This window comes from Electrona antarctica (assembly GCF_951216825.1).
Source record: "Electrona antarctica genome assembly, chromosome: 8".
In the NCBI taxonomy this organism is placed as follows: domain Eukaryota; kingdom Metazoa; phylum Chordata; class Actinopteri; order Myctophiformes; family Myctophidae; genus Electrona; species Electrona antarctica.
Genome location: NC_136789.1, coordinates 44,056,960 through 44,081,611, shown reverse-complemented (window position 1 = coordinate 44,081,611; position 24,652 = coordinate 44,056,960). Strand labels below are relative to the sequence as shown.

At 42.9% G+C, this 24,652-nt stretch overlaps 2 protein-coding genes across 3 annotated transcripts in view; one reads left to right on the top strand and one right to left on the bottom strand.

The window, feature by feature from the left end:
- The window catches only part of nlgn2b (neuroligin 2b), a 156,195-nt gene extending 141,967 nt beyond the window's left edge, over window positions 1-14,228 (bottom strand). The window contains exons 1-2 of one of the 2 annotated variants that reach the window (XM_079508568.1): window positions 13,985-14,228; window positions 12,847-13,408 (exon numbers count right to left, since the gene is read on the bottom strand). The gene's annotated coding sequence lies outside the window, so the exon portion shown is untranslated. The remainder of the gene's footprint in view (window positions 1-12,846; window positions 13,409-13,984) is intronic. The other variant, XM_079508567.1, reaches the window with a different exon arrangement.
- The window catches only part of fgf11b (fibroblast growth factor 11b), a gene marked incomplete at both ends in the record, with an annotated part of 44,399 nt that extends 20,526 nt beyond the window's left edge, over window positions 1-23,873 (top strand). Inside the window, 4 exons of the mRNA XM_079508571.1 lie at window positions 2,473-2,583; window positions 8,800-8,903; window positions 21,838-22,036; window positions 23,743-23,873. Of these exons, the coding sequence (XP_079364697.1) occupies window positions 2,473-2,583; window positions 8,800-8,903; window positions 21,838-22,036; window positions 23,743-23,873 (545 nt within the window). The remainder of the gene's footprint in view (window positions 1-2,472; window positions 2,584-8,799; window positions 8,904-21,837; window positions 22,037-23,742) is intronic.
- Between the last annotated feature and the right edge of the window lie 779 nt (window positions 23,874-24,652).

The window sequence follows — 24,652 nt, the reverse complement described above, 5'->3', positions numbered from 1 at the left end:
AATAGGTTTGAATGGGGTTTCTAGGTGTAAGTATGTAGGACTAGTAGCATGGAAAGGTTTGTGCTATTGCCATTGAGAATGCATTGGGCGTTTAAGTTAAATATGGGGGGGGGCATATTTTGACAGCGGAAACTGTCATAATTTCTCCCCCCTCCCTATTCCAAAGCCCCCCCAGGTACATTATATATTTAAACTATTTTCAGCAATGGTACACTTGTTTTTTCAGTGGGTAGATCTTGTTGAGCTGGTCATTTTGAAAGTAGATCTCACGTCATAAATGTGTGGGCACCCCTGATGTAGGACTAGTAGCATGCCAAAGTTTGTGCTATAGTTTAAAAAAAGAAAGATATTTTTCATATTCCATCCTGATTGACTAAGATATGCATCTAAAGTTTGCAGGAGTGGTTCGCTTTGATCAAAATGTCTGAAATCATGAACACAGCGTCCGATTTCCATCAGACTTCACACATGCTTGTTTTAGCGCCGGTGCATTCCGACCATTTCTGGCCCACAATAACCTACAGTACCTGACCTGGTGGAAACCTGTGCCCCGAGGAGCTCTTTATCTACTTCCTAAATGTTCACGCGCGTGCACGCACGCACGCACGCAACGCACGCACGCACGCACGCACGCACGCACGCACGCACGCACACACGCACACACGCACACACACACACACACACACACTTAGTGTGTTGGTGTAATATAAGTTGGGTCCCATTAAGTGAAACATCACTTTTAGTGCCCCTGACGTCAAGCTTTTGATTGCCGCTTACCCCCCATAATGCTCAGGCTTTCTAATAAATGTCAGCCTAAATGTACTGCTTCTACACCAATATACAGTTGTCACTCTTAATGGCACAGTGTCACCTCACTCCTTTCACTAATCCTCCAATCCTCCTTTCCTTCTTTTTCCCTGTCTTCCGGCTTCTCACCTCTCTCTTGTGTCTGTGGGGACAAGTAATGAACGGCTTCCCTGCTCTGATTGGGTGATGTATGGTGTTATTAGGCAGGATGAAAGCACACATAACTCACAGGATATGAAACAGAGGTAAAGAGAGAAAGACAGCACGAATAGAGAAAGAGGGATGGAGTGGGAAAGTGAAATGGAGGAAGGAGGTGTTTGGCAAGGTGCCTTAAAGGATGGAGATGCCAAGGCAGAAGGAGAGAATGTGTGTGAAGGGGTGAGGGATGACGGTGCAGCCGTTGTAGACACAAGTATACTTAGTTGTAAATATGGTGGCAATTTTACTGATAACTTGACCTTGGCACTCATCCTATGGGGAAATAATGCCTCCCACGTCTGTCTGTCTGTCTGTCTGTCTGTCTGTCTGTCTGTCTGTCTTCCAGTCATTCACCACTCACACTCCTCTTTCGCTCTATAGCATCAGTGTGCGATTGAAGACAAGCAGATTCCGCAGTGCCCTAGCTTGCTCTGTGCATGCGTCTCTCTCTCTCTCCCTGCGTGCATGTGTACGTACGTACGTGTGCGTGAGAGAGAGCAAGGGCATAGGTGGCATTTTATAGGGAGGGGAGCTCCCAAATGATCGTCAGTCCTCCAGAGTCTCTTTCCATAAACTGTTCCTTCATCCATGTTTCATCCTCCTCATTAAAGCTGCATGGGAGTCCGCTGGGTCCACCTGGGCTGTTTTCTCTAAGTGAAAGTGACTGAGAAGCCAAGTTAAGGCAGGGGATGTGCAGAGTTCGCCTCGTCTTCGCCACTAAAGGTGCCTGACCTAGGGAGAAGAGACTCGGCCCAGGAAACAACTTATAGGTCGCCTAAACATCACACAATTGAGGGCTGGGGGGCCTGGGAACTGACCACAGAGCCACTGCTAGAATTCTGATTATGTTGCTTTTTTTTTTAACATAAGTTTATTGATATTTCTTTACAACATAGTATTTTCAAAGCAATTATTCACATATATTTTTTCCCCCCATAAATACAAAGCCGTTTCTTAAATGAACACAAAGAAGGCTACACTGGGACGGGTCTCATCAAAAATTCAACCTTTGTATTCATCCTCCCTCTTCTACTGTCCTGTTCCGTTGCTTATGTATATTTCATGACGTTGGGGATAGACTAGCTCTCTTAACATGACTTTGTCCTCCAATGACCCAAACTGTTTGCAAAAAAATACCATTGCTTACAAGTGGGGTTGACATTAGGTATATGTTCAGATCAGGGGCAATCAACCGCTTAAAACCTCAGTTCCTGTATATTTCTCAAATTTTCTCAAATTATATATATATATATATATATATATATATATTTTTTTTTTAATATATATATTTAATCATGGCAGAGGTTTGCCATGGATTCACTGTGGATTTTTTTATCGCAAACAAACAAAAATCTGCGACTTTTATAGGTTTTTGCAGGTCTGTGAATACCCTAACAATACTTTTGTGAGTCTTTGTGCTCAGCAGCACTTGTATAATAAAGCACCGTTTTTCCCATTGCTCCACAGATCCGCAGCTGAAAGGTATTGTCACCAGGCTGTACAGTTCATTTGGATACTACCTGCAGATGAAGCCAGATGGCACCATGGACGGCACAAAGGACGAAGGCAGCTCCTTCTGTAAGTGTGTGTGTGTGTGTGTGTGTGTGTGTGTGTGTGTGTGTGTGTGTGTGTGTGTGTGTGTGTGTGTGTGTGTGTGCGCACAACTGTGAATAAAGCGTACAGAGTCGAAAGGACACAGCTCTCAATTCACCATCACCATCTGTGTGTTTGCGCTGTAACTTCTTCTCTGTAAAATAAACACCCTCTAGCGGGGAAAAAGGCAGAGGCATAGCCGTAGTATAGAACCCTGGGGGAATCCAGTCAATGAAGTAAGTGTTTAAGGACTGCTGTATGAAGGAGTCATGTGTTAAAAGGTCGCTGGACAACTCATATTTTCTTATTTTCATCTCTGTACGTCGTATCTCGAGAACCGTCCGACTGACCAACTTCGACAGTAACCCACCCAGAGGGAGTGGGGAATCCAACAGGGAACATTCTAATTCCCCTGCTGTCCTGAGCCACTGTCATTAAATACTCCCTTAATTATTTATAGGGGAAACACTGGGTCCAAAAAAATATTCATATTACTCGTGCAGATGGCATAGTAGAGCGCAATATAGTTAACTATTACATAAAACATACAGCGATGCCTACATGGACGGTATGCCTTCATAACCCATTAAAACCAGGAAAGCATCTGTGTCATTGTAGATGTTTGAGTTGGCTATTCAAAAATAGCAAGCTTACATCTGCTATTATTGAAAGATCTTGAAATAACTACTGGTTTAGAAGGCGTCTGTAGAATCGGCCTCAGGTCTTAATGGGACAAATAAGCTAAAGCAACTGGAAGAGCACGCACGCACGCACGCACGCACGCACACACGCACGCACACACGCGCACACACACACACACACACACACCCACACACACACACACAAAATGGGCCCTACAATGTGTGACAAAGGTATCCACTTCCATTACATCAACAATGAGTCCCGACACATAATATGAAAATATATAATATGAATATGAATATAAATAATAGAAGAAAAACAATACTTGTAACGCATACCTCACAACAGATCCCTGCTGCTTAAGATATGTCAGTCTTGTAAATGACATCATGTTCCAGAATCATCCACCCACTGTGCAAGATTCAAACTGTATCCTCAGATAACACCGGACCACAATGGAAATAAGCTCTTGAGCTTGATTGTGTTTTATGCCTTTGACAGATATAAATATATTTTTAGTTAGTATAGTTTACGCATATGCATTTTGTCAATGTCAATCCATAAAAAAGTTGAATATGATCAGAGTCATATTCAATGAAACGCACAACATGGCCAGACCTTTAAACAACATTCGTATCATTAAATATGTTAACAACAAGAGCGGTAGTAAAATGTATCATATTGACAGATCTATTGGGCTGACATTTACTCTCGGGCAGGATATTCATGCATTTGCCTGTGTGCGTGCGTGCGTGCGTGCGTGCGTGCGTGCGTGTACATGCGTGAACACACGTCTAGCTCATTTGGCCTATAGGCTTCATATTTCTTGTGCATGCTCCCAGCAGGCCAAGGACCTCAATATCCCATGCACTTTTCTCAAATATGTCAATGACAACAATGTCTGTTTTTGCAAATCACAGAGCAATTGTCCCTCCAGGCTATAGCATGTGTGTCCCGCACGGCTATCGACCAGAACTAGCCAAATTAGGCATCTGTCCTAAGGGATCTATACTATCTAGCCAATTACAATGCCCCTGGGTGGGAGCTCGCTGTTGGGTGGAGGAAGTGAGAGGAGGAAGGTGAGGGCTAGTGGACGGTAATGCCCCATGCATGGTCATAATTCACTCATGGCCTGTCAACCTGTCAAGGGGTCATAAATCACTGGCCTGTCAATCAGATACACATGCATGTGCAGGAACTCATTCACGCAGCCTGTACATATAACATATATGTATTAAATTATAGGCATATGCTATTTTCAGTGGCAGAATGGAAGCATGTCTGGGAGTTAATTTCATAAAAGAGGATAGATACATCTCTAATGAGAAAGACACCATTATGGGAAAATCCTAATATTCCTTATCCCATAGCTGATGGAGTATTGCAGAGATGGGTTAATAATGGAATCAGGACTGTGGGTGATTTATACAGCAACAATGTAGTATCAAACTTTCAACAATTGTCAGCCAAATTTAATTTACGTAACCATGACCTCTTTAAATATCTTCAAATTAGACATTGGATTCAAGCAAAATCTATAGATTTCCCGAATATTCCGGAAAAATCCCCCCTGGAGGATCACATGTTTTGTACTCTTATCACCTCAACTAAAGGATTAACTTCCTCCATATATAGTATTCTAAACAATAATTTACCAATTTACAATACATTGAACATTAAACATAAATGGGAGACAGACTTGGGATGCACTTATGATGATGTGGATTGGGAAATCCTTTTAGAGAGAGCTCAGAGGGTTCTGATTTCCACCAAACATAGACAGATGCAATTTAAAAATGTTCACAGGACTTACTTTACCCCGCTCAGGTTACACAAGATTGATAGGAGCATTTCCCCTATGTGCCAAAGATGTAAAATAACAGAAGGCTGCCTATTACATATGTTATGGAGCTGCCCACTTCTGATTGATTACTGGAAGTTCATCATGTCTACTGTCTCTGATATCATAGAGGTTGAAATACCACATGATCCAAGAATTTGGTTACTGGGTGACGTTACATTGATCAACACAAATTTTAATTAAGAGTATTTTGTGTTACTCGCCAGTACAGCTGCGAAGAAAATCATCTTGGTTAATTGGAAATCTGAAAACTCACCTTCACAGAGACACTGGCTGAATGAGCTTTCATCATACTGTACAATGTAAGGAGAAAGCCTGCTACTTTTGAAAAGTATATGGGGTAGGTTCTTTGAGGTTCTACCTTCAATATCTCCTCTGGGTTGATTTTGTTTTCGTTTTATTTGTATTGTTATTTTTATTTATTTATCCGAGTTGATGCTGTCAAGTGGTGTTGTGTACAATACAGAGTAATGAGAGCTGTGTAGTTTACCTTTCTGGGGTTGGGGTGGGGGGTGGGTGGGGGGGGTTTGTTTTTGCTGTTTGTGTTCTTTTTTTTTTTGTTTGTCTTGTCTTGTTTAAAAAAAAGGAAATCATGATTCTGTAATTAATTGTTTTAAATGATGTCTGCATTATCAATAAATAAATCTTAAAAAAATAAAAAAGAATGGAAGCATGTCTGATATGAATGAGTGAATACAAAATACAACATGAATGAAGATGCATGTGGAATGCATGTATGTCTGCGCGTAAGTGTGCGTGTCTGCATAAAGCCACCATGCAACTCCTTGGGTCCAAACGGTTGCAAGGAGTCAACGCTAAAACCGTCTCGACCCTTTGGTGTGGTTTGGGCCATTGAATTCCATGCGTTGAATCACTAGGGTCAACGTAGGTCAACGTGGGTCAACGTGCAACAATACATATCACACCGCAGGGACAACGCTAAAACCGCCTTGACCCTTCGGTGTGGTTAGGGCTTGAGAGAGAGAAGGCATTGTGTGAGGTTATACTGAAGTCATTTGTACTGATTGAGTACAAATGACCACAATGGAAACAAGCCCCCGAGGCCTTTTGTGTTATTCTTTTAGCATAACTTGTAATATTAATAAGCATAAAGTATTCAATCAATCAAAAACGTAATTGTCCATGTCCACCACAACAGAAGTCTATGGCTTCCAATCCGCTGTGATGCATCCAGCTTACTGAGCATCTCTACATCATTGGTTCCAAAACTCAGACCCATTTGTGGGGCACGGACACATTGTTAGGAGTCCCTTAATTCTCCTGATCTTTGTCACTGTGCCAGTGACTTCTGTCTGGGCCAGCGCCTGTCAGCATTAGTTGTTCCGATACTGATACTGGTATCGGGTATTCGGGCCGATACCACCCGATACCTAAACATTCAATTGACACTAGGCTGAACGATCAATGCAACGGGAGCAAGTCTGACCCAACACTGCAGCAAATCGCCCAAAACAGCCAATCTACAAGCATAAATGACAACTGACAAGTGTAGATCGGAGATCCATCTGCATCTATGTTTATATTCGGCGGGAGACACTATCAGATGAATAAATTAACATTTTGATTAGCTTATAGTTATAGTTGTCCTTTCTACTCGTAGCAGGAGCACATTAAAAAGGTACTTACGGTATATCAGACCACCAGGTCCAAAAAAGTCTAGATTTATGTCTATATTCAGTGGGCAATATTATTAGATTAATAAATGAGCATTAATTAACCTACGTTGTGACGTTCTCTCCACTTGATGCAGCCACATTAAAAGTCATTAACAGTTATTTCCATCAGACAAGTTCCAACAAAGTAATCCATGACTACAGATAGAGAATCTTCTTGTAAGCGTTATAAGCACAACGTCCTTAAATCCTTAAAGGTTTAAGGTTAAAGTTTACTTTGCCGTAAAACAAACTTTGATGCGTTGTTTTTCTTTGCGACAGTGCTCCTACCCCCGCACATGTGCAAGCATCGTGACATAGGTGATTATTTTTTGCCTCGAGCATAATGAAAGAAATATAGTATATATAATATATAATAGCTATACAAGGTCAACATTTTATGAAAGGTAGATAATAAAGAATGTGTCTGAAAAGAACAAAATGTTTTATTGCTATTAAGCTAAATAAAAAACATTTTGGCGTTTCAGGCCATTATTATTGTGGTAATTGACCATTACAGTATCACTACAAGTACAAGGCATGACAATGAAATAAATTGTAGAAAAGGGGGTAAAAGAAGTGGTTACTCGACAAAAATAAAAAGTACTCTAATCGGTACTCAGTATCGGCAATTACTAAAAATTACAACTCTACAGCATACCAGGGGTCTTGAATGGGAGGAGTGGGATGGAGGTGCTAGTCCAGGTACAACAGCAGTGGCAACTGTCTAAATTGAGAAGAAATAAAAACATCTCTTGCACACTATTTGGTCAAAATATAGGCTAACTGGGTAGCCCCCACCATCAAAATGTTATCATTTTAGAGAAATATTTGCCATCATCCCAAATGTAATGCTTTGAACTCATTGCTTAATGAGGAAGAAACAACAGACGATCTGGGCACTCAGGAGGAAAAGCCTTTATTTATTAAAGGCAACTGCCAACATGTTTCAACCTTGGAAGGGCTTCATCGGAGAAATAATATACAGACATCTCATTAAATAGTACTAGAACACGTGAGAATAGCTATGCAATTAATATAAAGTGTCCAAGAAGTGCGGGTGGGTACCTATCAATTGATAGATGGTAATTACATATAGGCAGTAAAATCAATCAACAACTTTAAAGGTGCACGTGCTGCTGGGTACCAAATGGTCTGTAATGGCCTCTGTGATTGTTACTACACCCCATGTGAACCTAAAGGATGTGGAGATGTGTTGTACAATGTTCTGGTTAGTTTAAAGTTACCCTTGTGCAGAATAAGGTACTTCTTGAAAAACAAAGAAAGACAATGTATTAAGGTTTGGCTGCCCCTTGTCCGTTATTTGAGTAGAAGCACTTAATGGACAGGATACCACTGATGTGGTCGACTGTATCATCTTCATTTCAGATGTTGTTTTCCACCATGGGTAATTCATCATCTTACTATTTTAGTCTATGCGGTGTCACTGAGCAGTACGGGTGGGAGGGATTGAGGGTTTTCTTTTTGTCTGTGTTTTTTTTCTCTTTCCTTTCTTCTTTTGTTTTTCATTAAAAAAAAAGGGGGAAAAAAGTATACTGTACCAATTATATAATGTATTGTATAACCTGTTCTTAATAAAAAGTTCCCCTTGTGCAATGGTGAGGAGACCAACGAGGCCAAGGACAAGGTGCAACAGCTGAGATGTTTTAATTAAATACAAGTTACAGTATGGGCTCACTTTTCTTAGTTCCCATTGACACCCAGCAACAGTGTTTTGTACAAAGCCCTGGAGTGAAATTTGAGTGAAATAAAACAATTTATTACGCTGAATCTGTCTTGAGAGATTACATATGCAGTGAGTCTAATCATCAAGCGTATGAGCTCCACCTGTGTGAGACAGAGAGACAAGAGAGCAAAGAGAGAGAGAGATAGATTGATGCATGTATTCAGAATCCTACCCATTAGTACAAAATTGAGGCTTTTCTAGGCTAGGCTATATTTTGCAGTCTATATACTCTCTTCTTCTCTCTCTCTCTCCCCCACACACTTGTTTTCTCAACACAGCACAGTTCAACTTGATTCCTGTGGGACTACGGATTGTGGCAATCCAGGGGGCGAAGACAGGGATGTACCTAGCCATGAACCACGAGGGATACCTCTATACCTCTGTAAGTAGCTACTCTCTAGTCTCTACACACACACACACACACACACAGTCATGATGAGCAACTGGGCTCTATGCATACACGCCCTTTTCTTTCCCTTCTTTCTTCCTTCAGGTGTTACTGCTGATACTAATGAAGGCTCTGTTCCATTCTGGTCAAACAAAGTCTGGGTGCTGCTATTGTGCGTGTTGGCTCAGTGGAAACACTCTGCTACACCAGTGAGTCTCAAATCCTTGAGTGGGTTCCAAATGACCCTGTACGGGTGTGAAACTCTGAGAGGGTTCCATTTGTACACTCTCAGAGTTATAGGGGTCCTTGAAATAAAAAATCTTGAGAACAACGGCACACTAAATGGAACAGAGCGAAGATACAAGACTATGTAGTGTGTACACTACATACGTATTTTAAGAATGAAGGAACTACTTCTCCCATGAGCCATTGCACATACACAATGCTTTAAATTTCATCCAAAATTATTTTTCAACTATTTTTAAAGACTATTTTTAATAAAAATTAAAAAGAGAGCAAGATCTTTTTAATTTTTATTAAAAATAGTCTTTAGAAATAGTTGATGGTGTTATATAATATTGTCGTTGAGTGGTAGTGATTTTCAGAGACAATTTACGATCGTGTTCCGGGGTATGGGATATATAACAAGTATAATAAGTAGAAACTCACGTGACATTCACAGGGGAGGCAGGTAACATTGCCATAGTAACACAATCTCGACCAATCAGACATGATGTTGCTAGTGCTACACATTACAAATGAAACATCGTTTTACAACCATGAGCCTCGTGGTAAGTCGACATTAGATTGTTGTTACATGTATGATCTAACATATAATTAAGGGAACGGCCATCTTACTTCGGGGCTACAGTACAGTATGTTTAATGGCAGCTCAAACAAAAACAGTCATAACTCGCTCAAATCTTTACGGATTTACAAACGGGTTGGTTTATTACAAACGTTGTCAACGTGGCTATGATTCAGGGCGCTTATCTGCTTAATTTTGTTTTTTTATATGAACGTCATATAAAAGCATATAAGTATGTGGACGTCTCTGACGTTTATAACAAACCAAACCGTTTGAAAATCAGTTGAAAATTGAGCAAGTTGTGGTTATTTAAAAGTACATGCCCCATATAGAGTTAGACACAATGTTATGTGACCCCGAGGTAAGATGGCCGCCACGTAGCAACGTCGCTCTCCATTGGCCAGAGCGCGGGTGAGCCATCTAGCATTCTTATATATATCTATGGACGACACAGTTTCAGGTACGTCGCAAATCACTCCATACGTTACACCACAGTTGGTTGCCTATCAAATTCAGTCACAGATTCCCACAACTTCATACAGCTGCGTAACACGCAGAGCTGCGGCCCACACCGCCCACAGAAGTATTAGCAGCTCTACGAGCAGCGCTGGCTCGTGCGAACGTGCGTGCCGCGCCGACGGGACATATGTTAGCTATTGAGATGCTAATCACGTTATGATTACTAATGAACGACCTCTTGAGAACGAGGCGAGCCTCTCTCTCTCTCTCACTCAATGATCTGGTGTGTGTGTGTATGTATGTATGTATGTATGTATGTATGTATGTATGTATGTATGTATGTATGTATGTATGTATGTATGTATGTATGTATGTATGTGTGTGTGTGTGTGTGTGTGAGAGAGAGAGAAAGAAAGACAGACAGAGACAGTGCTTTGCTTTCTTGGGGGTCTGCTTGGGGGTCCGCGGACCACCTGCCTCAAAATGCATGTATCAGTATCAATGATGGCTATGATCTATCTATGGTTAAGGACTAGTAGCTGATAATACACTTCTGTATGGGACGCTTTATTAATGTCTGTAAGGCTGAGCTCTGTATACTAGAGGAAGCTTGTAACTGTCCATGGTACTGAATTGGGTTTGACTGAGAACAAATAGCAATCAGGCCCTAATCCTTTGCCATAGCAGTAAACACGGGTTTATGTGCTGATTCTCTACTCTATCAAACACTAAAAGCCCAGAATAAAACCTGGAACTAGCCACGGGAATATGAGCAATTACCCACATTGTGTTTGGTGCTGTTATTATAAGTAACTGAGATTAATAGCATCGGTGGAGACTGTAAATTGTGTGTACTCTCTTTGCATGGTTGCACACATAAATCCCTGTGTTTTTGAAAGAGGGGGGCATGAAAAACAGAGCTCGGGGAAGTGTTGGAGTCAACAAAGTTGAGATATCTTTGGTACATACAGCTAAACAGGCCATGAGTTATGAGTGTGGACTTGCATTGTAGACAAATTCATCCATTGAGACCTGGAACGCATCCATGTCACGTTAGCGTTTAACCACATTAACCATTAAGTAGAGAGGAGGGGCTGAAGATGTGCCGTGGTGGGTGGAGTATGTTCATCAATATGGTACGGCAGGCCAATTCATCAGAACAGTTTTACTTATAAACACAGGTGTAGAGCAGGGGTTCTCAACCCGTGGGTCGCGACCCCTCGGGGGGTCGCCAAATTATTTTGGGGGGGTCCCCAAAATTAAAAAAAATATATATATATATATTCTTTTTAAAAATTTATTTTCACGATTCTTTAAAAATAGCAGACCTACAAGTTCATAGCGCGCCACTCGGTGGCGCGCTATGAGCTTGTAGATCTGCTATTTTTCAATAGCTAAATTATAATAATGCTTAAAACACCAAAAGGGGTTCCCGCCCAAAATGGTTTAAGGTTATTGTAGCAGTCAATTTATATTGGGGGTCGGGAGGGGGCGGGGCGGGGGTCCCGAGACATTGCCAAAGCATTTCCGGGGGTCCCCGGCCAAAAACATTGAGAACCCCTGGTGTAGAGGCAGAAAACAGAGGTCCTCTGATCTATGAGGCCTGCTTGTGCTATAGATGAATGTAAAAGGATAGCGGCTCGTTCGGTGATGTGGGAAGATGGCTGACCGAAGTGTCAAACGTTGGTGGAGTTTGTATATTTTGTTGGTTTGACCACTAAAACCTCAATCTGGGAACCCATCGGAAAAAAAGGAAAAACGGCGCCCTCTGCTGTTTGTTTCTTGGAATTCGTTCTTGAGAGATACTAAAACCTAGATATAGTAATATACATTTGCTCTGTACTTTCTGTCTACACCAATCTCTTGGCCAAAAAGCCGATCTACAAGTTCACAACGCATCGCATCTGCTATTTCTTTGCCTTTACAGTACAGTACAGTACAGTAGACAGGAAATAGGTGGAGAGAGATGGTCACATGGGGAGTGACACGCAGCAAAGGTCGTCATGGTCGTCTAGTCGTCATGAGGAACAATTCTGCCATTGTAACCCAAGAGCACCGCCCTTTCTGCAATATTGAGTAGTTTGAAAAACTAACTATTAATCCTTAAATTCTCCTGGGATTTTTGAGCAATCTGCACAAAGGTTCCTCCATACAATCTACAGACCATTATCTAAACAAAACCAGTGTCAGAGACGTTTGAATCACATTACTAGTACAGACAACAATAGAACAGCAGCTTTAATTTTATATACACAGCATACAACACAAGCAGCAGCCAGAAAGAAAGAAAGAAAGAAAGAAGAAGAGGATGGAATAATCCTCCATAGTTTTGCCATCAAGCCAGCCATGAACCAATACAGCAACGCCACCCTGTCACTCACAACTCACAACCTCCAACAGCAGCCACAACACAAAACACATACTGCTCCACATCAGTGTTGGCTGTTAAGTCAAAGCCCAACACATGCAGGTTGAACTTAGGACATAGCAAACTCACACAGGATAATTGCAGTGACACAATTCACTACCTTCAACATCAGAAACAACAACATACACACTGTAGATAAACATCAGCATTCAAGTCCTTGCTTGAATCACATTAGTATTCACACACAGCATACAACACAAGCAGCAGCAGGGGATGAAAATAACAAAATAAAAGGTTCGTACCTTGAGCAGTCAGCTACTTGACTTCATCAGTTGAGTAAGTGATGGCCAGGGTCAAACTTTGGAAGACATATTAGATACTGTAGAGCCCCAGCTCTCTCTAGTTTGTCCTAAGACAAGCCCTCCGTGCAGTCTCCAGTCATCTCCATCCTTCATAATTATGTATCTGTGTAGCTTCGCCAATACTTTCCTCCCCTGCTGGGAAATCCCAGTGCCAATGGCAGTGACCGTCCAGCCTCATTCTCCTGACTAGTGCCATCTTCTCACTTAATCTTAAATCTTCTCTTGTTAGCCACCCATCCCATACAGATGCTTGTTGGTAACATGTTCATCCTGGTTGATGTTTAGTATTGGACTTCTGTAGGGCAGGCTTCAGGGTCCAGCACTCACAGCCGTAGGGTCATTGGTCAGACAACAGGCAGTAGTGAAGCCAAGATCTTGCTCCCCTCCACTGATAGCCTGCATCCCGGACTATAGTGAAGAGGAAGGGGGCGAGGGTTCCCTTCTGTAACACCCCTGCCAGGATGTCAAACTCTGCAATGTTGTCGTCTGGGCTCATCTCTACCTCACTCACACACACACACACACACACACACACACACACACACACACACACACACACACACACACACACACACACACACACACACACACACACACACACACACACACACACACACACACACACACACACACACACACACACACACACACACACACACACACACACACACACACACACACACACACACACACACACACACACACACACACACACACACACACACACACACACACACACACACACACACACACACACACACACACACACACACACACACACACACACACACACACACACACACACACACACACACACACACACACACACACACACACACAATTATATTACTTTATCATGAATATTTTTTGTTGAGTAAATTATTAAAAGTGAATTAAACTACACACACTTCAGCCCTATTTTAAAGTTAATGCTAAGCAACATGCTAACTCAGCTGCTAACTGACTGAGTTACGGCCAAGCAACACCAGGCTTTTCAGTGCGCGTTTACGCGCGCACGAAAAGCCTGGGGTGTAGCTCGGCCGTTAGGTAGCTAAGCATACAGGAGTAGCTAACTCACCTGGTGGAGAATCCAATCAGTTGGAGTCGGAGAGTAAACTTCCAAAGCAGTTTGTCATGACGATATAACTAACTTCTCTTTCTACTGTCACAAATGTCTTTTAGCAGTTTTAACTCCTTGGCAAGTGGCAATATACAGTCAACTCTACTGAACTTCTATGTGGTGTAATGTTAGCTGTTTAATTTACTAGTCTTACTTTACAATTTGTACAATCCGAAAGGTTATGGAGCTGTAGAAGTGTCAAACGAAAACGAAAAGCCTGCGGTGTCAAACAGACCTGTCTGTCTCCTGCAGGGGGAGGTGGGCGGGGTCCCCATTATTTTAGGACCGCGAAGTGGAAATTTCACAGGATTTGTTCGAACTTAAAAAAATATTTAAAATATTGTTAAAAAATATAAGAAAGAGGCGCTGTGAGCTTCATCAGTATATCAGAGCTTCATCAGTTTATCTGTGGAACAGTGAAACAAATAACGCCTCAACTTTCTAGCCTAGGCAAGGCCGATGTGTTTCTCAGGTGGGGGGGTCCCATCTCCCATGCAGTTCAAATAGGATTATTTTGGGGGGTCCCCACTCCCAAATTCAAATATGATTATTTTAGGGTTCACAGTGAGCCTGAAAAGGTTGAGAACCACTGCGATAGGAAGTGTCTATAATATAGAAAATTATTTGTATTCAGTGTATACACCTTCTAATCTAAGGAGCTCTGTCAGGGCTTCTGTGTTTCAAATTCAGTCTATTCTGTTTCTATATTTTATTGTGTATATTTATTGCATTTTGCAATTTAGTTGTTTGTTTTCTCTTGTGCAGAGGTTTACTGTATGGTGTCAGCCTTTGGCACAGATAAAAATAGAATAGATAAAATCCTCTTCGGAATGTGTTAGACAAGGCATGCTACAAAGGTCATATTTCAGAATGTTCCACATTGTTGTCAGGGACAACCTGAGGTTCCATTGCATAACAGGCAAATAATTAGGACTCATAATGAGCTGCCAGATGCTTTTAGGCTAACACAGCTCGCTTGCTAGAGCTCCTGCAGTGAGCTATTAATTGATAGTGCTTAAGTTCAGAATCACGTTCATTGACTGCAGTGAAACAAAAGGAGGTAATGATCAGTTGCAGAATAAATAAATAAAAAGTGTCCTGGTGGCTAAAGAAGGCATACCACAGAGGCATACAGTTGGGTGCCACCGATATTGTCCCTTATCATTTGACCCATTTAGGCCTGACCTCAAAATTAAAAAAAATCCTTCTAAATCCTCCAGTTTTCTGAAATAAATATTTTCACGATTTAAAAAAAATAGCAGACCTACAAGCCACCGAGTGGCGCGCTATGAGCTTGTAGATCTGCTATTTTTCAATAGCTAAATTATAACATAATGTTTAAAACACCAAAAGGGGTTCCCGCCCAAAATGGGTTAACTGTCCTTTTGCGCAGATCACGCAAACCTCAGCAAAAAGAAAAGGACAATATCGATGGCCTCCAACTGTACATATGATGTGAACAGTAATACAAGGTGTAGGCCTATATGTAGCCCTATAACTATAGCCTCTATTAAATGAGGCAACATTAACTGATCCAAAGGAGTGTTGGTGATGAGATGAGTTTGTCAGACTGCAGTGGAGGAGTGAGTCTGCAATCTTACTGATGATAGGTGAGGTCATTCCACCACAGAGGGAGAAGAGTCCAGAACACTTGGGATGGTTGGCCAGGGTATCGTAAGGAAGGGAAGGTCCTGTGTTAGCTATAATCTAATTGTGTGAGAAGGGGTCTGGGTGTAGGGATCATGTGCTTAAAGGGAAACTTCACCCTTTTTGTAAAAAAAGATGTTAATGACGTTTAGAATTGACATGGACACTGTGCTCACTTATTTCCTGAACTACATCTAGGACTACATGTTGTCTCAGTAAGACAGCCTCACAGCCCTCCCCCTATCCACAAGGAGGAGCAGTGCACCAAAGCATTATGGGAATTGTAGTCCAGGAAGGAAGTGAGCCCAGTGTCCATGACATCAGAGACACTGGGCTCACTGCTAAAGTCTAAAATATCTAAAACCACATATTACACACATAAAGACCCCCAGGAAAGTGTTCTAAATCTTCTAAACGTCATTAACATATATTTTCTTTGCATAAAGGGTGAAGTGTAAGGTAGTAGTAGGGGTTAATGCCCTTAATTGCAGTATAGGTCATCACAAATGATTTCAATTGGATGCGGGCAGCATTCGGAGACCAGTGAAGGGAGCACAGAAGAGACAAGTCTTCTATCGGGAAGACTTGAGAAACTCAGTCTTGTCTGCACTGAGTATGGTGGGAAGATATCCAATGTGAGATGTGGACCTGGCATGCAGCAATGCACTCGTCACCCTGTGTGGCAGCGGGAGGGACGGAGAAAAACAGCTCAGTGTCATCAGTATAACAGTGATAGCAAAGCTTGTGAGCTGGGGCCAAGTACAGACCTCATGAGGGATAAGATGTCAAGAGGGGACAGGGAGATGAAAACAAACCTTGTTATCATTACACCTGGTGAGTGTGTTCCTACAGGAAGCTGTAGTTTATTTACAGGACTGGAAACAAACAAAAGAACATGTGACAGTGCGTCTAGTTTTCATTGGTGTCAACTATAGGGTCCTAGAAGAAATGGAGCCTCATTAGAGGCCTTTATTGGAGTCTTCCCATAGGCTCTTTATTCCAGTGATACCAACTACCAAGATCAGATGTTGTGCTCTACGTGGAACTGTGTTTAAGTTTGCATTTAGAGCAGATGGATAGAGCATGTGCATGTTCAAGAAGAACTGCAGTAAAATGTATGATAGAGAAATGATCTGATAGGTAAGCTCACCATTAGACAAAAGTGAAGTGAGTGGTGGTGAATTGAGAGCTATCTCATTTCACCTTTTGGCCCTGTACGCTTTATTCAGTTATAACCCACGCACGTGCATGTGCATGTGCGTGCGCGCGCGTACACACACACACACACACACACACACACACACACACACACACACACACACACACACACACACACACACACACACACACACACACACACACACACAGATGCTTGCATGCACGCAACACATTACAGGTTGTAGGGGAGGGATCCCAGTGAGAGAGATAGCAGGTGCAGGGGGAAGTCTGTGTCACTCTTCCCTTGTCTCAGGCAGGAGTCTCAGCCTCACTACCTGTGGCGGGCACGAGGAAATGGCTGATCCTAATGTAAAAATAGAGCTCAGCGCAGTCCTGCCCCATTTCATCATCTACTGATTGTGTTCTGGAAACCCCTCCTGGGCCAAGAGAAAAGGGGAAGGGAGAGTGGAGAGAACAAAGGGAAAATAAAGCGGAACACAGAGCATTTGAGCAAAAGAGAGAGAGAGAGAGAGAAGTTAACACATACATTTGAGCATGCATGCGCAATGTGCATGCATCTGTAGGAGAGAGAGGAGGAGAGGGGCAGAGAGAGAGAGAGAGAGAGAGAGAGAGAGAGAGAGAGAGCACTGTGGGTATAGCTGATTTTATTAAGAAAGTTTAACATAATATTTCAATGCTGTAATTGACACATCAGTTTTTGTGCCAATCACAAGTATATGAATGGCAATTGCTTTATTTACGCGTATTTTTTATCGTGTCGTGTCAATATTTAGGTCTACCTCATTGGTGTGTATTGATGAGAGAGAGGGAGGGAGGGAAGGCTCTGTGGATAAGTGGCCCTGTCCATTCTTTACCTGTGCAGATTGCATTGAAATGCAGGACAGCACAGGCAGCAAGATAGCATCACTCTTATCACAGGACAGGAGAGGTCGATAGAACAGATGAATGAACCAAGGAAGCAATGAAAGTAGCAAAAGAAAAGAAATGCAGTGTGTGTGTTTTTGGGAGGGAGGGATGAACATTCTGCGAAAGCAGCCGATCTACAAGCTCACTATGTGTTGTGAGCGTCTACATTTCATAACAGATTACTAGATTAGGCAGATCTACAGGTTTATGATATTGTGACGAACACATAATCACAATGTCTGCATGGTTCGATTCTGCCTGGAGACCTGTGTTGTGTGTTGTACGTTGCCCTTCTCCCCTTCTATCTCTGCCCTTGGATTCCTTTGTCTCTACTAGCTTATGAAACAAAAGCTACCTGTCAGTGTGGGGGGTCAGGAAGGGCCATCAGCAGACACGCCCTTTTCAGATCCATCACATTGACGGGAGGCCTTTCCAGATGTCAATCAGTATAACACAGGCATGAGTCCATAACCCTCCACCTCAGCCCACCTCCCCCGGCATCCTTATCATCCATTCACACTGAGCATGTCACTCAATCACGCCAAGCCACGCTTCGCCAGGCCCTGCCGTGCTAAACCAAGCTGGGCCAGGCCATGCCATGCCATCATAAAACATCACAGACAGCCCATAAATCTTTGTACCAGACGGTATTATCTCCCACTTGCATCCATGGTAAACTGCTATTAATAAGTGCATCCATGCCTTATTAACTTATGTAATGTGGCATGTCATAGAACATCTGCATCTGGATGTAAATCAACGTAAAAATGCACACGCACACACACGCACGCACACGCACACACACACACACACACACACACACACACACACACACACACACACACACAGTGTGGGCAACCACACACACTACTGTATGAGAGGGATGGGAGGAGGGGCTTTATTAAGGAGCTTTACATTTGAAGTTCTGATTTGAGTGGGACAAATAATGCGGCACTATGAAAATATGGAAGGATTACTGCAGCTAGGCAGATTTCATGGCTTCCCTTTAGATTAACCAGAGAGCTCATGGGATGGTCAATAGATGCAGGCAGCATATGCATGCACATGACACTATGACCCCTGCTGTCTAGATGGGGGACTGCGGGCCTTTACCATAATGACATCAAGAGCAACATGTTCATGCAGATTGCATACTCATGTGCACTGTTGCTTTACTAAGTTTACTTGGAAATAGAATATATACAACACGATGGAGGACACTAGTTCTGTTTCATTCTTAAACCACACTGTTATTGCCCCTCCTGTATAAAGAATTAAAGATATGTAAATTTGACAAATTCATGGAACTTTAGATCTATAAGATCGTGTTTGGCTGCACTGCAAACTCATGAGTGTTAAAAATGGACTGAGTCCATTTTTATACTCTCAAAATTAGATTAACACTCAACAGTAGGTACTTCATTGTCCTTGCCATGTTATTAGTGCAATCCTAGTGTATGGTGGCAACGAGAGTTAAGCTTCTTCAAGCAGTTAGAATAGATGTAATCTGACACACGGGATGAAGAAGGAGGTGGAGGGTGGGTGGAGGAAAGGAGAGGCAGAGGGGAAGGTCGGGAGACTGCTCTGCATGATAAAAAGGTTCTTTCCATCCTCTGGATTCTCAGCACTGACACTAGATATTACCTCTCTCGTCTGCTTTCATTAGAACTCATTCTGGCTTGATAGGCAATGGAAAGGAGACTGGCCAAGTCTGTCAGTATGAGCTACGTGAAGGATATGATTCTTTAATTTCATACACTGCTCTCAGCTCTTACCATTTAAATGTGCACATTTACCATTTACCATTTAAAAGTGCTCAACCCCCACCCATGCTAAAAACAATATATACAAACTTTAACACTAATATCCCCAGCCATTAGGTATCCCAAAGAAGTGAAGTGGTTTCTCTTCTACGGTTCTGAGCATATAGCTTTGAGCTGTGGGGCTGCAGGTGTTTTTGAGGTGAACAGAGATGGAGAAAAACTACAATTATTCATTTGTATCAAATTACGATGAACTGGCACACTGGCATTGCGGTTTATCCTGAAGAGCACATTTGACCATTTGAGATATGTGCACAGCAATGCAATTATTCTGTCTGCTCTCTCACTGTACTGTATTTCCTTCCCTCTCTCATGTGAAGTGGTTCATACCTTTGGAGATGGCCGATTAATGAAACAAAGAATGTGGGTTCTATCATTAGGCTGATTTCACGGGACTGATTATAGAGGGTAATTACTGGAGGGCCTCAAGGTTTTCATTAGTGATATTTCAGAGCGCTAGTTGAAGGGTGTTTTCCTGGCGGTCATGAGTGCTCTTATCAGTGAAAGAGGTGAGCGTCGCTGCGTCAGAGCTGACTAAAGAGCCTGTGTGAGCCTATAGTGTCCCTCCTCTGGTGCCACAAGGGACCCAAAGTACCATGAGGTCTCCCTCGCCCTTATACACCCACCCACCAGTGTCCTCCCCATTGATCTCCTCCTCTTTCCTTCTACCATTCTCCTCCTATCTCCCCTCTCTCCTGCACCCCCTCGTGCTCTCTGGCCTGATTAATAATGAATGAAGGGGATCATCTATCGATCCTATCCTCTTTGTGTTAGCACAGCAGAAGATATCAAACCTGTCAGTGGATCTTTAAATAGCCCTGCCTGTGATGGTGCTCCTGGAGGTGGTGGTAGTAGTAGTCGGTAGGAGGGTAGCAGGGTTTGTTTTTGCAGGGTGCACAGAAGGGTGGTTAAATGGGCACAGCCAGGGGTGCAAGCGGACACAGAGATGGGGACATCACATGCATAATTGCAGTCACCCAAAGCATAGCGTCTCCCTGTGAAGGTCATAGGTGATGATCTGTGATGAGCGTGACACCAGAGGTCACTTAGACCCTCTCAATCTACATTTGAGTCTTTATTAAAGCCCCTCCGTGGTGGGTGCTGTCATCGTTTGGCCCTGCTCTGTCTTCCAGAGGAAATTCTCCAGTCAGCCATTTCTGCCCTGCTGCTCTAGCTAAATCAATCCTGCAGATTGGCTTTGCTCTTTGACAGTGGAAGGACCCTGATGGTGACTAAGAGAGATGTATATCTGTCAAAGTTGGTTATAATCACTGGTAAACATTACACAGGGTTCAGTAGTCTGTCGGGGACACAATTACTGGTGTGTGGAGACATGATAATTGTCCAGCAACCAGTTACCACTTACCAGACCTGTAATATGTGTTCAGATTCAATGTATCTGAAATAGTCCCGACAGTTTGATGTCATCACTCTTCATACGGTATTCATGCATGCATGTATTTGCGGGTGTGTTATTGGTGTGGGAGTGAAGACTCCCAGTGCTTTACATGTGCTCTGTATACTTTTCCTACGGGGACTGCGTTAAGTTCACCAGAGATGCTAATGCAATCACATCACACGTGCAACTGTTTCGTGCTCCTCCCATGGGTCAGATTTGTGCATACTATCAAAGAAACTGGAAAATAGATAGAATTTTAGCTTTCCTTTACCTTTCCTGAGGCAATGCTCACCTAATTAATGTGTGTGTGTGTCATTGTGTGTGTGTGTCATTGTGTGTGTGTGTGTGTGTGTGTGTGTGTGTGTGTGTGTGTGTGTGTGTGTGTGTGTGTGTGTGTGTGTGTGTGTGTGTGTGTTTGTGTGTCTGTGTGTGTGTGTGTGCGTGCGTGTGTGTGTGCGTGCGTGCGTGCGTGCGTGCGTGCGTGCGTGCGTGCGTACAATTTGTATTGGCATTCAGACACAAAAACTCATGTTTCCTTTTGTCTTTGTTTTCTCTTTTTGAGCGGTGCAAACCACTCCAACAACTGGCTTTGTACCCGTGTACCCGTGTTTGTTCGTACCAAAAAAACGAGCATGGTTGCTATGGTTAGCAACCAAAAAAACGAGCATGTTTGCTATGGTTAGCAACCAAAAAAACGAGCATGGTTGCTATGGTTAGTATGTGACGTCACTGACATCACAGATATCACGTCAGAGTGAATCAATGTGTAGTTGCACCACTCAGTTCACACGGGAGTGATTTTTTTTGTTACTAATAACAAACTTGCCCTTTTTGCCCTGCCCCATCTCTCCCCATAGGATCATTTCACTCCGGAGTGCAAGTTCAAGGAGAGCGTGTTTGAGAACTACTACGTCACATACTCCTCACTGCTCTACCGCCAGATACATTCAGGTCGCGCCTGGTATATTGGTATCAATAAAGACGGCCAGGTCATGAAGGGTAACCGGGTAAAGAAGAACAAAGCAACCGCACACTTCCTGCCTAAAGTTATCGAGGGTATGTGACACTTTTGTATTCTGGGATCTCACGAGCCTTCACATAATGCAAACTCCAGCTCAGTGGAACATGTATCTCCGCCAGCAATAACTGTATGGCTCCATATTTGGGTGCGGTTTCAGCCCGATCCGATTGCCGTTGAATTCCATTATAAAACTAGAAAAAGTGCCAGGTCAGATTAGGTCAGGTTATTGTGGCCTCCTGGAGGCGTTCTAATAGAGCGTCGCAGTCCCGCCTCCTACCCTGGACCAGGAAATGAAACCCAATGCATTTTTCCCATAGACATTTCTTAAAGTATTTATTTAAAGACGGTTACTCCGCGGACAAAGCCAACTCGAGTCGTGACAACTCATGACAACACAAACAATATTTTGGACCAAACAAATAATTACAAAGAAGAAAAACAACAAAAAAAGTGTTGTAACCTGCCGTTTTTCTTCTTCTTTCTAATTATTTGTTCGGCCCAAAAAATTGTGTTTGTTGTCATGATTTGTCACGACTCGAGTTGGCTTTGTCCGTGGCGTAAACGTCTTTAAATAAATACTTTCTGAAATGTCTATCAGGAAAATGAACGGAGAATCATTTCCTGGTCCAGGGTAGGAGGCGGGACTGCGACGCTCTATAGGCCAATGTGAAAAGGGTGTCATTCATGATTTGAGGCATTTTGTTCCAAAAATGTGTTTTGTAAAAATCTTCCTCAGCCTAGTGGGAATGTGCGTTGCACGCTGTGTTCATGATTTGACGCATTTTGTTCGAAACAGACCAATCCTGCAAACCTTGGAAGCCAGTCTTAGACAATCAAGATGGAATATGGAAAATCAAAAAGATCTGTGTGGATCACATGACTATAGAGATGCTGTGTACCAAATTGCATGATTTTTGGACAAAATCAGTAGTAATATAAAAGAGTGTGTTTTTGCAGCCTCATGGGTGGCGCTATTACAGGCCGTTCGGAATTGGCATCCAGGGAGTGTGTGTGCACGTAGCGACCGGACCAACAGTGCCGGAGATTATCTGGTAGCAGACAGATAGACACATGGACGGACGGATGGACAGGGTGCAAAACATAGTCTCTCCAATGTGCCTTCGGCCTGGAGACAATTATACACAGTATTTGAGAAAGAAAATGCAAGGAGGTACTTCTTTTGCCTTCTGGCAGCATGCATAAAGAATACTGGTGCTGACCGGCTCAGTTGCAAGATTAGCCTCGTGTAGACAGAAAGAGGTGAAAACATAATCACCCCCCCCCCCCTCTCACCTTTGGACTGGCAGAGATAATGATGGTTCTGCATCATTGGATGCTATTCATCACTGCTCATCAGCATTATTGCATTGCTGTCGGGCAGAAAACCTTCCAATGTTTTACTTTTCAGGAAATGGAAAAAAGAGGGAGGACCCATACCGGGCCGCTACCGCAGGGCAGGCAGGTGAACCACGTCGTCGAAATACAAGGTTTCTGCCCGACAGTGACAATATTCTTTTTTTTTTTTTATGTTTTTTTTTAATGGAGGGACAGACAGTAGGCTGACAGGAAATGGGGAGAGAGATGGGGGGAAGACATGCCGTAAAGGCCGCCGGGATCGGGAGTCGAACCCGCGGCACACTGCCAGACTGGATTGCCAGCTAAGGTGCCTGGACCGCTGAGCCACGGCCCAGGCCCAGTGACGATATTCTAATATTAACTAATACTTTATCTTTCCCCACAGTTGCCATGTATAAGGAGCCATCGTTACACGACCTAGCCAGTGAAGAGTGTGCTCCTCCTCCTCCTCCAGTGAAGACGTCAGAATCCGTGAAGAATGGCAGGAAAGAGGCCCCAAAGGCTGATGCCTCATAGCACAGGAGCCCTGAGGGTGGGGCAAGGTCAGCAGTGACACTGGGAACTCAGTCCGGACCCTCAAGCACTGGGGTTGGCTGAAAGAATGCCCCCCCCCCCCCCCCCCCCCCCCCTGTGGGCCACCATACCCCAGAAGTGCACTGCTACATGCTGAGGGATGAGAGCAGCCCGTCAGCAGCCAGCCAGGCCTGAGAGAGGACTTCCCCCTCTTCACCTGTCACCAGAGAGAGAAGGACCAGATCCCGAGTCAGCACTACTACCATGCCCCTCCTCACTGCTCTGTCGTCACTCCACACTCTGCATCCTCTGACAACCAGTGGCATACATTTTCTTTTTCATCTTTTTCGTTCAAGTATTCAGTTACCTCTCGCTCCTGTTGATTTCATTTAACCCTCTCAGAGTTACAAATGGATAGCTCCCTTACGCCTCACTATACTGTCTTTTCAATTTGTCGTAATTTGTTTTACGTGGCGAGAGAGTGACGGCAGCGCCAGCTCACTTGTCATCATAGTCGCTCTGTCAAAGCTCACACAGACTGTTGCCCTCTGCCCACCAGCCAATCACCAAGACTAATGTAGTTCAATTAAGTACTTTCTTTTTTAAATCAGCTATAATATCTGCCTCCGAAACTATCTGAAATCAAAATCAAAATTATTTTATTATTATTATAATTATTATTATAATAATTCACTATAATTATCATTATAATTATTATTATAATAATTATTATTATCATTAATAATATTTGTTCCATCAGTTCTTTAATCCGTGTGAAGGGT